General features: G+C 33.7%; 1 protein-coding gene and 1 long non-coding RNA gene across 2 annotated transcripts; one reads left to right on the top strand and one right to left on the bottom strand.

The window, feature by feature from the left end:
- On the top strand, positions 1-6,392 carry LOC109347303 (CRM-domain containing factor CFM2, chloroplastic). Its single transcript, XM_019587050.1, has 12 exons — positions 1-705; positions 1,281-1,812; positions 1,888-2,018; positions 2,270-2,578; positions 2,661-2,817; positions 2,952-3,244; positions 3,758-3,817; positions 3,963-4,019; positions 4,717-5,013; positions 5,173-5,401; positions 5,547-5,677; positions 5,779-6,392. The coding sequence occupies exons 1-12, from the start codon at positions 58-60 to the stop codon at positions 5,962-5,964; spliced, it is 3,030 nt and encodes a 1,009-aa protein (XP_019442595.1). The 5' UTR covers positions 1-57; the 3' UTR covers positions 5,965-6,392.
- Positions 3,133-4,080, bottom strand: LOC109347305. The gene is made up of 2 exons (XR_002107591.1): positions 3,960-4,080; positions 3,133-3,814 (listed from the first exon to the last, which is right to left on the bottom strand). It is a non-coding gene; the product is annotated as an uncharacterized LOC109347305 (long non-coding RNA).

The following is a 13,225-nucleotide window of genomic DNA, read 5'->3' as shown; positions in this document are numbered from 1 at the left end:
CCAAAGAAGTTAAAGGTTTTAGTGTACTCTCTTATCTCAAATCATCATCCATGAGAAATGTTGCTTCCTTCAACTCACTCTTTCACTTTCTCTTCTTCATCATTACCTTTTCCTAACCTTCTTCTCCAAAATCGAACTCGAACCCGAACTCGAATATCTTTCATTCGGAGCTCCGCATCCGAAACCCAAACCCTCCCCAACTCTGCCATCCAACGCATCGCCGAAAAGCTCCGTTCCCTCGGCATCACCGACGACGCCACCGCCACCGCAACTCCTCCTCCGACCACCGCCGCCGGAAAAATCTTCGTCCCCTTACCACACCAACTTCCCAAGTACCGAGTTGGCCACACTATCGACTCAAGTTGGAGCACGTTCGACAACCCGGTCCCGGTTCCGGGCACCGGAATTTCTCTACTGCGGCAGAATGAGCTTGCCAGCGTGGCAAAGCAGCAGAAGAAGAAGGAGGTTGAGGAGAGTAGGGCTCCGACGCTGGCGGAGCTGAATTTGTCGAAATCGGAGATTCGTAGGTTGACGACGTTAGGGTTAGGGTTGGGGATGAAGCAGAAGCTGAAGGTTGGGAAAGCTGGAATCACAGAGGGGATTGTGAATGGGATTCATGAGCGGTGGCAGCGTGTTGAAGTTGTGAGAATTGTTTGTGAGGATATTTCTAAGTTGAATATGAAAAGGACTCATGATTTGTTGGAGGTAATGGCTTAACTTATTTGAATAATTGAAATTTGTTTTTGTTTTAGGTTTTGATTGATTTTAGTATTGTGAGAAATGAGAATTGAAATCAGCTTTATTATGGAGATACATCATTGCTTGTTCTTTGTTATTTACTTTTCATCAAAAATAGCTTATAATCTAATTATTTGGATTAGCTTAATTTGGATTTAAAATAGCATAAGATGAAGGGGATTGGGTCACTTAAGCATTTGATTGATCCCATAATTCATGTATATGGAAAAGATAGGGTTGAAGTTGCCCCCTGCTAGGACACCTGATGAGATTAGTCTCTCGCCTATTTGGTGGAAGGATACTCTGGGGAATCAGAAAGAATTCCTTTTACCGAGAGCGCTTTCAGAAGAGTGATTTTTCTCTAAAATTTAACCCTAATCCGAACATGTATCCGGACATGTATCGGACGAATAATCCTATTTCATTGTAGCCAATAACACTAGAACCTGCAATGTGATGTTGTTACCTCACATTGATGTGAAGAGATGTGTAACAAACACTATTGTTATCTGATTATAGCTTCTATTTCTTTGTATTGTCAGAGAAAAACTGGAGGTCTTGTTGTTTGGAGATCTGGATTTAAGTTAATATTGTACAGAGGGGCTGATTATAAGTATCCTTACTTCATATCAGATAAAGTTTCGAGAAATGACAATACTGATGACGCTTTGCAACATTCGGAGAATGGTGATGACCAAAATAGTGATATAAGAGAGAGCCACTCATCAGAATTTAATTCTGCAACATCTGCTGAGCAGAGTTCAAACTTCAATTCAGCGAAACCGGCTTTAATAGAAGGTGTTGGTTCCCCCAATAAAGTACGATTTCAGCTACCTGGTGAGGCTGAGCTTGCAGAAGATGCTGACCGCTTGTTAGTAGGGCTTGGGCCTCGTTTTACGGATTGGTGGGGATATGACCCTCTACCCATTGATGCTGATCTTCTACCTGCTGTCGTTCCTGGATATAGGAAGCCTTTTCGCCTTCTTCCATATGGTGTGAGCTCTAAACTAACAGATGATGAGATGACCACAATGAGGAGACTTGCCAGACCCTTACCATGCCATTTTGCATTGGGTGAGTTTGACATACTTTTTATTGTCTGAAAAAAATGGGTTTAATTGCCTTTTTTTAATCACTTTTGTTTCACAGGTAGAAACAGGAAACATCAAGGATTGGCTGCTGCAATTATTAAGCTCTGGGAAAGATGTGAGATTGCCAAGATTGCTATAAAGAGAGGTGTCCAGAATACGAATAGTGAGTTGATGGCTGAAGAGTTGAAGGTCAGCTTTTGTTTTTTCGTATAACTTTATAAAGTTTTCTGAAACTTAGACTTACAATTCGAATATTTATCGTAAATGTTTAAAACTGGCAGTGTTGGCTTCTTCTATTCTTTTCTCTCCTTTTGTTGAAAAAGATGGCTAAAAAAATGATGCACTATCAGTTGTATGTATAGTAAACAGATCTCTTAAGTTTTATGTAACTGTAATAGCTTACATATTTTAGTATAGTAAAAAGATCTACATCTCTGCAGTATCTGACTGGGGGAACTCTACTTGCTCGAGATAGAGAATTCATTGTATTTTATAGAGGAAAGGACTTCTTGCCAGCTGCAGTGTCTTCGGCAATTGAAAAGCGGAGGAATATTGGAATTTACAAGGATAAACTGAAGGCTCAGAACAGTTCATCAGTTACTGTCACTCCAAACCTGGAACATGGAACTGTAGAGTGTGATTCAGAAGGAAATGGTATGGCCTTCCAGAAAGATACAGCAGTCCCTAAACAAAGAAAGTTGGCCGGCGTTGAAGCAGCTATTAAAAAGACTAGCATCAGGTTGTCAGAGGTATGATTTCATCAACAAGCTCTAATTTGCTGATTTTCAGATTATTTGTTGGAGTTACAGATGGTATTGATTTCACATATAGGCATTGGAAAGAAAAACAAATGCTGAAAAACTTCTAGCCGAACTGAATAATACAGAGAGCCTCCAAGAACAGGAAATAGATAAAGAGGGTATCACTGAAGAAGAGAGATACATGTTGCGGAGGATTGGCTTGAAGATGAAACCCTTCTTGTTACTAGGTGACTCTAGAATATGATGTTTGAAACTCAGTCTTGGATCTTTCATAATTTAGAAGAAAACGAATGGGACCTCTAGAGCTATTTAAATTACTTATTCAAAATATATTCCTGATACATCCTCTCACTGTTCTCAGGTAGACGAGGGGTTTATGATGGAACTGTGGAAAACATGCATCTTCATTGGAAGTATAGGGAACTTGTGAAGGTACTGTGTAAACCGGGAAGCCTGGAATTTGTCTATGAGATAGCACGGACCTTGGAGGCAGAAAGTGGTGGAATATTAGTTGCAGTAGAGAGAGCGAGAAGGGGCTATGCAATCATTGTGTATCGAGGAAAGAATTATATTAGGCCTGCTTCTTTGAGGCCTCAAACACTTTTAAGTAGAAGGGCAGCAATGAAGCGTTCTATAGAGGCACAGCGCCGGGAGGTAAGACTGTCATTGTTATTTTGTATTCGCATAGGAGTATCAGCTAATTTCTTTCTATATTTCCTTTTTGTAAAAAGAGATAAAGGAGTTGGGTGGGAGAGGTATTAAGCCACATATAAGAGGTGATGATTATAGGCTGGTTTGCCTGAAGTTTTTTAAAAAGTTAAAGCTATTTTATGTTTGGAGGTAAATTTGAGAAGCATTTTTTATGTTGTAACAAACCTTCTTTTGGATGATCAAAACTCGAGCTTAAAAAATGTGTTACTTTAATGTGTCAGCCTTTACTTAAAAAAGTTCATCCAAGTACATGAGAATGTGACAATACTTTTTAAAAGAAAAAATGCACACTCCCTTTTATTTGGTAGATTAAAGGAGCTAATGGTGTGTTGCTAGCTGTGTTTTAAAAGTGTACGCTACACCGTGACATGGATCTTCATCCTCTTTATTTTGGAATCGCATTTGTTTGATATGTGCATCACCACCTTATTCCTTTCTCATCATTTCTTCTTGCAGTCATTGAAGCTTCATGTTTTGAAGCTAGATAAGAACATAAACCAATTAAAACTTCAACTGGTGAGTAGTCCTCTTCTTAATTATTATTATTATTGTTACATTACTACTGCTATTATTTTTATTAGTACCACTATTATTATGTTCCTGAAATACTTGTACCTCCGTTTTCAATCATGGAATATTATGGGATCATTCACTTTACTAGGATAAAGATAAGGAGGCCAACAGTAAGCAGATAGAGGAAGTGACAAAACTTGACTTGGTGAGTTATCACGTTTTGCTTTAGCTATAAGATCTCCTTTTGGCTAGAGTTATCACATGACTTGGTGAGTTATCACATGTTTACTTGACTTGGTGAATTACAAATATGCATTAGCATTCTGGCTAAATATGATATTATTTCTACAATCCATTATAAATGCTTAGGACCAACAGTTGAACTGACATTTCCATGCCTTCTTCTACTGCATTTACTCATTAATACGTATAAAAACACAGTCAAAGTATCTAATATTTGTATCTATTTATTTTTTACATATTGGTGGATGTGTTCCAATTGATCTGAACATATATACCGTAGTGCCAAAGATATTTCTTTGTTAATTGTTTTTCTCTAATTCAATTTTATCATAGTGCAAATTTTCTCTTTTTGTACAAAAGAACAATTTCAGAATGCAAAATTCTCCATTTCCCTCTCATCCCTGTTTCCCTGGTGTTTAATGGGATGCATGTTTCCATCCAAGTAATACTAACTTGACTTAACTCTGACCTTTTGCAAATTACCTATTTAGCCATGATTTTTAGCACATGAATTGAGAGATTTCTTATGATAACAAAGAAAAGCAATATGAAGAATAGAAATATATCACGAGTGTTTTTTAATGTAGAAATTTAGTAAGAATTATTATTCCAGTGATGTTACTAGCAAATTTCTGAAATAGTTTTTGACATGATTCAAGGCTGCAGACAAAGACAAAGATGGAGTTTGTTCAAATTCCATAAACTTGGATTCTCCTAAAGAAGCTTGCGTTGAAAATCAGCAACCAGTACAGGAGGAGCAGCTTGAGCTGATTGATGATGGTGGAATACAGGAGCAGCAGCTTGAGCTGATTGATGATGGTGGAGTACAGGAGCAGCAGCTTCAGCTGACTGGTGATGGTGGAATACAGGAGCAGCAGCTTCAGCTGATTGGTGATGGTGAAGATTATCGACATGAACCAGAACCTTGGGCCAGTTTGATTCATAAAGAAACACAGGCAAGGACTTTATCGTCGTGACAGATGAAAATAAAACTCTCCTGACTGACCACAAAACTCTCCTGGACTAACATCTTGTGATGTCAGGGTTTCCTTTAAAATGTTCGAGTTCTGGTTTATTTTTTAAATTGATTTGGGAAACTTGAATGTGCATTTCAGTTGGCTGGAGTTAGTGATTCTGTGGTTGAGACTGAGCATTGTGTCTCTAATAACAAGGAAATAGAACCGTCAGTCACATCATCAAAAAGTGATCCTGAACCATCAGCGCCAATGATAAATAGGAGTTCAAACAAGTTGCCTTCTAGATCTGTACATCTTTCCAACAAAGAGAGGCTTCTTCTAAGAAAGCAGGCTTTAATGATGAAAAAGCGACCTGTCCTTGCCGTAGGTATTGGTTTCAGCCCTATTTTCTTATTCAATATTTGAATCTTGTCCTTTTCCTCGTTTTCTATTACTACTGTATTTTCCTGAAATTATGCAATTCGAAGGAATACCATATATTTTTTTCTTCTATTGAAACATTGACCTCTCAGGAAAGAGCAATACTGTGACTGGCGTTGCGAAAACAATAAACACTCACTTCAAGAAGCACCCTTTTGCCATAGTTAATGTCAAAGGCAGGGCGAAAGGGACCTCAGTTCAGGAAGTCGTTTTGAAACTAGAGGTGCGTATGCTGAACTCCTTCCCTGTGAATCTTTCTTTCTCGTCTTGGGCAATCATAATTCTCGAAATCTTTAAATTTGTTTTCGTCGTCTTTTCTTGCAGCAAGCAACAGGTGCAGTTCTAGTCTCACAGGAGCCTAGCAATGTCATACTTTACAGGGGTTGGGGTGCAGGAGAAACCTCTGGCACTGAAAGAAATGTTAATAAAGTGAGAAAAGAAAGAGGATCAAGACCCATTGTATCTCCTGAACTGTTGGAAGCAATCAGAGTTGAATGTGGGTTAAAGTAACAATCAGAACATTCAACTCTTTACTGATCAAGTTTCTACAAATCTATAGACAGTTCAGGTTCCAGTCTAAGCGAATTGGATTCAAAACACAACTTCGAATCTGAGTCGATCTTCATCTTATACCTCATAGTTGCTGGCTGCTCTAATGAGTGCACTAAATCCAAATTCTGATTCTAGAAGGAAGTAGAAAACCAAACAGAAAGTGGAAAAGAAAGAAACAAAATGGGAGAGCTTAACTAATCATGAAGCTGTTCTTCATTCCACAACTCCCTAGTAATTCTATTTACCCTACCAACCATGCACCTTGTTTCTATACATTGCTTTAAGGAAACACTTGAGTTCATTATTTTGATCATATTGAATGTATAGTGATTTAGTTCAGGAGTACCAATAGAACAAAACAGATGAAAAGAAACACAAGGAACAGGAACAGGAACAGGTTAAAAACGAGGACTGGAAATAGAAATTTCTCATCTCTTGTTTCTCCTCCTTGTAAAATGCTCAGTTTTGAGAAGAAAAAAACACTAATATGTAATGAATTGTACCATACCTGTAACCTGCATTATTACCACATGGGGATTGGACATTAACACTTGTTTTATACACATCACAATTGTCAAGTTTTAATGTCACTAGGTAGAGTCGATTGCCTTTTTTTTATATATGGTATAAATTCTTTATTTTCTTAAGTACCCAGAGGAGTACTCAATCCATTTGAACTTACCAATTACCTTCTTGTAAACAAATTTGTTGATAAGCACTAGAGGTGCATAGAATAGAACAAATGAGAAAAAATCTTTTATCTCACATTTTGTGTTATTAATTGTGATTGGTCATAAAAATGCTTAAAAATTAAAATTTTAACTTCAATACATTTTATTCAAACAATTACAATTGATGATATATGAAGTGACATAAATTTTGGGACGACAGATGTACTTCGAGAACAAACAAAGATCAAAACTTACAGCAGGCAAAGGCACATGAAAAGTAATGGTCATTGTATAAGACTCCACACCACTAACTACCAAATTAACTACAAAAACTTAGACTCCAAATGGAAGATGTTGGTGCAGCGGAAGCGATGCGTATCGTTGACCACAAGTAATCAAATAAAGTACATAGAACAAATATATGAGAAGAAACAAAAGAATTTGTTAACGAAGTTCGTCCAATTGTGCCTATATTCTCGGGAGTGCTGAGTGACTACTAAGATATTATTAAAGAATAAGGATTACAAACCCTAGCACAATCATGAGCCCACCTGCCCATGAGGTGTTTCTATTTTGCGCACATTATAATAAGGGACTTGAATCCAATATATAACATTAATAATATGAGACTTCATATAATAACATATTTCTAACATTCTGAATGTAAGAAAAAAACAAAACAAAAGACAACAGCTCCAAACACCAGCAACCCAATCCTATAAAAAAGGCAGACAGTAGCATGTACTGTATGGAAAAATTCCAAAACAGCCACAGACCAATTCCATTAGGCTCAAATATAGTAATGTTGCAGGCACATAGATGGGTCTGATCTCTATTCATACCAAGACAGGGTCATTACTTACACTTTCCTTTCATCTAAATCTAAAACTTTAGGTCTATGCCATCCACAATTTCCTCCAACTATGCAACAGTGTTGTGATTCACCTATATGATTCACAAGAGCATCCTTTTTACTTACAAGTATCTGATGTTGAAATAAAAACGAGAAAAAATATTGAATATTTAATTTTATAGTTTATATGATATATTTTCATTGATACACGTGATTGAAACAACATATTCTTATTCATATATTACAAGTCAAGATTGTACAACTTCTCAAAGGAACATTTCAACATTCTGTCCTGACCCACTATTATAAAACCACGTGAGGCCCCTCATAAGGTAAAAAAGATCCACCAACTACCCTTCTTAGATTTCTTTACCATAGGAATTTTTTACAGAGAAAAAAAAAATATAATGTATGAATTTTATACACTATCAGAATGTTACATAATATAATATAAAAGTTGTAAACAACCATTTTACTCAAATCCACAAATTAACCAAATGATTCTTTTTACCCAATTCATGATTAAAATGAGACAAATGTTTATTTTTATATTTAAAAATAATGATTAATCTCTCGAATATCCTGTTTTGTGCAACAACAAAAAAACATAATGACTGGAGTTAAATAAAGACTGATAATTTTTTTTTAAGATTGTGTTAATAAGTATAAATCAGTGTTGTTAGAACTGGACCGGACCGGACAGTCTGACCAGTCTGACTGCTGATCGAAAATGAAAACGGTTGTGGTTTACCATCTTAACCGAATGAGAGTTGGATCGCTTTGAACCGGAGAAAATCCGGTCCGACTGTGTTAAACCCGGTTAAACTAGATTAACCCGAAAAGTAAACCGACGGCTTACTTAAAAATAAAAAATGGGACAATGTTCTAATATTTTGTTTTACTACAATCCAAAAAAGATAAAGATGTACTATTTCAGTATTCGAGAGATTAATATATAACTATATATTTATAAATAAAAATTATTAATTATGTACGAAATCACAAACCGGACGATTTAACCATTTAAACTGGTTAAACTTAATACGGGATCTTTCATGTTGGCTTAGGTTTCAGAACATTAGTATAAATAGATTCTTTAATAAAGATAAAAGAAAAAGACTACTAAAGTTAAAAAAAAATTAAGTTCAACATTTTTGATTGCTGGATGATACTTTTAGAATAATTCATGATATTGCCTAAAGATAAAATAAAATAATGGCTGGAGTTTAGACGTGCAGCATTACAATAATTTGATTTGATTGAGAATGTCTAGGTGTCTAGTCATGAAATCAAGCCTATAAAAGAGATCAAAGTTGACATAAGGAGGGTTAGGAAAGTGTCTAAAAAAACACTGTTAAATGATAATTTTAAGTGATGTTAATGTTTAAAACTTTAAACATTGACCCTAATCCTAAAAGGTTGCAAAAGAAACTTCTATAAAAACACATGTGAATTTGGAAGTGGTGGGCTTTGGTTTTCAAGACAATATAATTGTACATAGCAAAGCAAAAAAATCCATTTGTCCTATCTATTCATTAGCATTATTCATAAGATAAAGGAGTAAAAGTGTTATAATAATTCAGTATATCTTAAATACTTAAAAGAAAAAAAAGAACATGATAAAAAATGACTTTTTCTTAAGGATTAAAAATGAGAAACTTTGTATTGCAAAGTAATGTATTATATTTAATAATTATGATTTTCACTTAAATATTTTGATTTCTTCAATATTCCCATAACAATATATTTGAGACACTTATTTGTATAATCATAAGAAAATTACTTACAGATATATTTTACCATATATCTTATAACTTACCTAATCCTTTAAAATATTTATAGGATACATGCTAAAAAATTTGTTAAGAAAGCCATAGAGAAACTGAAATACAATCTCCACTTCACTCCCTTTAAATTCCTAGAATATCAGTTTCTGATATAGAAGCATAATATCTTCATGGTTTATATATATTACTTTTTTTTCTTCTGAAAATTCAACCATGATTAAATATGAATGGTAAATAATAAAAGTATATAAAACTCTTATACTTTTGGTATATACAATTTTTCTCTTAAATTATTATTCACTTTATAGGAGTAGTTTAGATAGCTAGCTATATTATAGACCTTTAGATTTGATAAATGGATCCTCTATCATCTCTTTGTACCATGTCAGAAGTTATAGAGAGAGATAAAGAGTGGTATATGTTTGATTCCCCTTAAGTAAGAAACCAAATTCGAGTCTTGTGGATGGAAAAAATGTCCGTTGGGAGAGTTAGCCTCACATACCTATGGATATTCCCAGTTCGGACAGGATTGCTTCCAGTACGTGGATACATGTGGGAAACCAAAAAAATGTGAGATAGAGAGATAAAGAGTGGTTTGCACAAAAACCCTTGAACCTCACTTTCTCTATTTCAACGCCAGAATCATTCATCATGTCCCTCTCTTATGTTCTCTATCACCATCATTGTTCCCACTTCATCTTTTTCCCTTTCCCCACAAACCTAAAAGCACCATCATTACTACCACTCTTCACACTTCATCACATGCATCAAACAAACCAAAACAAAAGAGAATTTCTCATTAATACACACTCATCAATTTCAGATACATGTTTTTGTCCAAGGGAAAAACCACTCTCTCTGCAACAACCATTGTTTTGTACCTAGTTTCTGAGCATTGAATGAAGAACAAGGGTACTATTGTCTCTTTGATTATAAGTTCCTTTCATTTCATTATATTCATGAAACTTTCAACTTCTTTCATCACCTGGGGAATCAAGCTTCATGGTCCGATTATTAATTAATTATTTTGCTAGATCAAGTGCAATTTAATTAATTTCAACTCTACTTTATTTGCTTTATAGTGTTTACTTTTTTCAAACTTTTTCTTTTGCTGTGGGTTTCTTCCCTTTTTTTCCCAAGTTAAGTTCATGAATCTAGATATGTAAAATATATCTAGGGTTTATGTGAAAAGTGAAAACTTCCAAACTTTTTATATATTATCTTATGTTATCATGTGTGTTTGTATTGTTAGAGAGAGAGAGTGTGTATTGATCTGGTTTTCATGAATCTATATCTATTTTTCAATGTATTTCTCATGTTTAGATGATTCATATATACATATATGTGTGTTGATCCCATCAAGTTTTAGGTTTATAAGTTTGGGGAAGGAAATATCACTCAATCTTCTCTTATTCTTAGATCAATCATATATTTCTCATGACTTTGGTTATATGGGTTGAAGATATGATATGGATGTAGAATTTTCGGATCTATTATCGACTATACTGATTATGCTAGAATTCACATTTAATAACGTACATTTAACGACACCCTATTTCTCCATTAATATTCTCATCATAGATCAAATCATGATTTTTTCCCTAGAGTTATAAAGTTTTTGTGCCACTATGCAAAAATCCTTCCAAGTACTTAAAAATTTCAACAATCCAAAGGTGGATATGTCTCATACTCTCAATTTACAAGGATTAATCTCATTTAGAAGACATTTTTCCTAACATATTTGGACAGTTTGTGTGATGAGTTTGTTTGATAGAAATCTGATATTTTGAATGAGCTTTTTCTTCTAATAATTGATTGAGTTATTTCTTAGACTCAAACTCATTCCAATAATAGTTCAATGATGATCCGATTTTAGTGTATATATATATATATATTATGAGAACCATGATACAATTTGACTGGTCCGACCACTGATCAAATGGTTCTGGTTTACGATCTTAACTGAATGAAAAAATAATTTTATTATGAGCCATGAAAGAGATCTTCTTGATGAACAAGAAGGATGAAAGAAAAGAGAATGAGAATCAAAGCTTTCACTTAATAGAACTATATTTCTCATTATTAAATTGATTTCTCATTTCTGAATTGAATACAAAGATTAGAGGATTACCCAATTATATATCGTGTTAGACTCTTCTCCATTACTGGAGAGACAAGTTGTGGGAAAATACACTAAAAAGTCAAAAGACAATTACATTCATGACCTTTAGTTTTTATTGGAGTTACAATTTTAACCTTAAAAGTATACTCCAAAATAGTAATGGAAATGTAAGTACATCTAAAACAATAGTAAAAATATAATATTATTTGATATTTTCATCCTAAGATATAATGATATAACAATTTTACTCTTATGTGTAAATGTAAAAGTACTCATTGCCTCTCTATTAATAGAGAATCCTAACTCGTATGAAGATGTAGAAAAATGAGGGGTGTAGAAGCACCACAACTATAATAGTTTAGTCAAGGTAATAAGTGTCTCATAAATAATGTCATGTGATGTGTTTGTTGTATGATTATGGTGCTACAAACTTATTTATCACTAATTGATGCATAAAATGTTTAGGTGTATCCTTGTTCGATATATGCTATAGTTTGGTAATGTATCAAGTGAGTATGTATGAAATTTTCTCTCGGGTATGTTTGCAAATTGATTTTTTAGAGAAATAGAGGGAATGAGAAAACTTTAAAATTATGAAATATATATTTGTGAGACGACTCTTAAATTTTCTATTTCTCTTCCGTCCTTTCTAAAAATTAAATTGCAAACAAAATCCTAAGGTTCAATATATATTAGTTGTTGTGGTTAATGTTAATCTTATCTATCTATTTTTATCTTAGTTAGAGGTGATATTAAGACTTTAAGTGTTAATAATTAAATATAGTTACAACCACCGTTATGAAAATCAGATTGTATAGTCAGACCGCTTACTGAACTTAAAAATGATTTTGGTTTGAAGTCTTAACCGAATAAGGGTTAAACCGCTTTGAACTGGAGAAATTCTGGTCCGACCGTGTTAAACCTAATTCAACCGCATTAACTCGGGAAGTAAACCAGATGGTTCAATTAAAAAACTAAAAAATCAGAACACCACTCAAATATTTTGTTTGACTCTGGTCCAAAAAAGATGAAGACATGTTACTTCAATATAATTATAGATAATTATTAACTATATAAAACTTTACACTTACATATAATTATATATTTATAGAAAAAATTATTAATTAGGTATAAAACATCCGATCAGATCAAACAGTTTAACTGTTTAAACTGGTTAAACCTAATACACAGGATCTCTTTTAGTTTGACGTCCAACTCAGGTTTCACAATATTTGTTACAACATTCATGTAGAGGTTGCTTTAATGTTTTTTAAAAGCAATGTTCATTTTAATGGAATCACATTTAAACGTGCATTATTTCCTTGTGATGTGAAAGTGTGGATAAGAAGATGAATTGACCAATCAAGGTTTGAACTTGAAATCTCAACATCATTGTTTGTTAATTGATAGATAAATATTTGTACTTTTAATTTAAAAATAAAAGTGTAATCTTACTCTATATAAATAAATAAAAGCAAAGATGACTTTAAAAAAAAAATAAGTCAAACATTTTTCACTTTCACAAATTGGTAGATGCTAGAAATTTCTCACTTTCCCAAATCAAGTTTTTTTTCCTTAATTAATAAATAAATATTTTCAATCTTATTTCTAAAACTATTTTTCACACGACCAACGAGCATTAGTTCAAGTGGTACATATTTAATTCTCCTTAAGTAAGAACTTGAATTCGAATTTATAGATGTTTCCGAGTCTATACATGTGGCAAACAAAAAAAACTATTTTTCACTCAATTATAAGAAGTAATAATAACATAAAAACACAGAGC

The sequence above is a fragment of the Lupinus angustifolius genome, chromosome LG05, assembly GCF_001865875.1.
Source record: "Lupinus angustifolius cultivar Tanjil chromosome LG05, LupAngTanjil_v1.0, whole genome shotgun sequence".
Lineage (NCBI taxonomy): Eukaryota > Viridiplantae > Streptophyta > Magnoliopsida > Fabales > Fabaceae > Lupinus > Lupinus angustifolius.
This window is presented reverse-complemented; position numbering and strand designations above follow the sequence as displayed.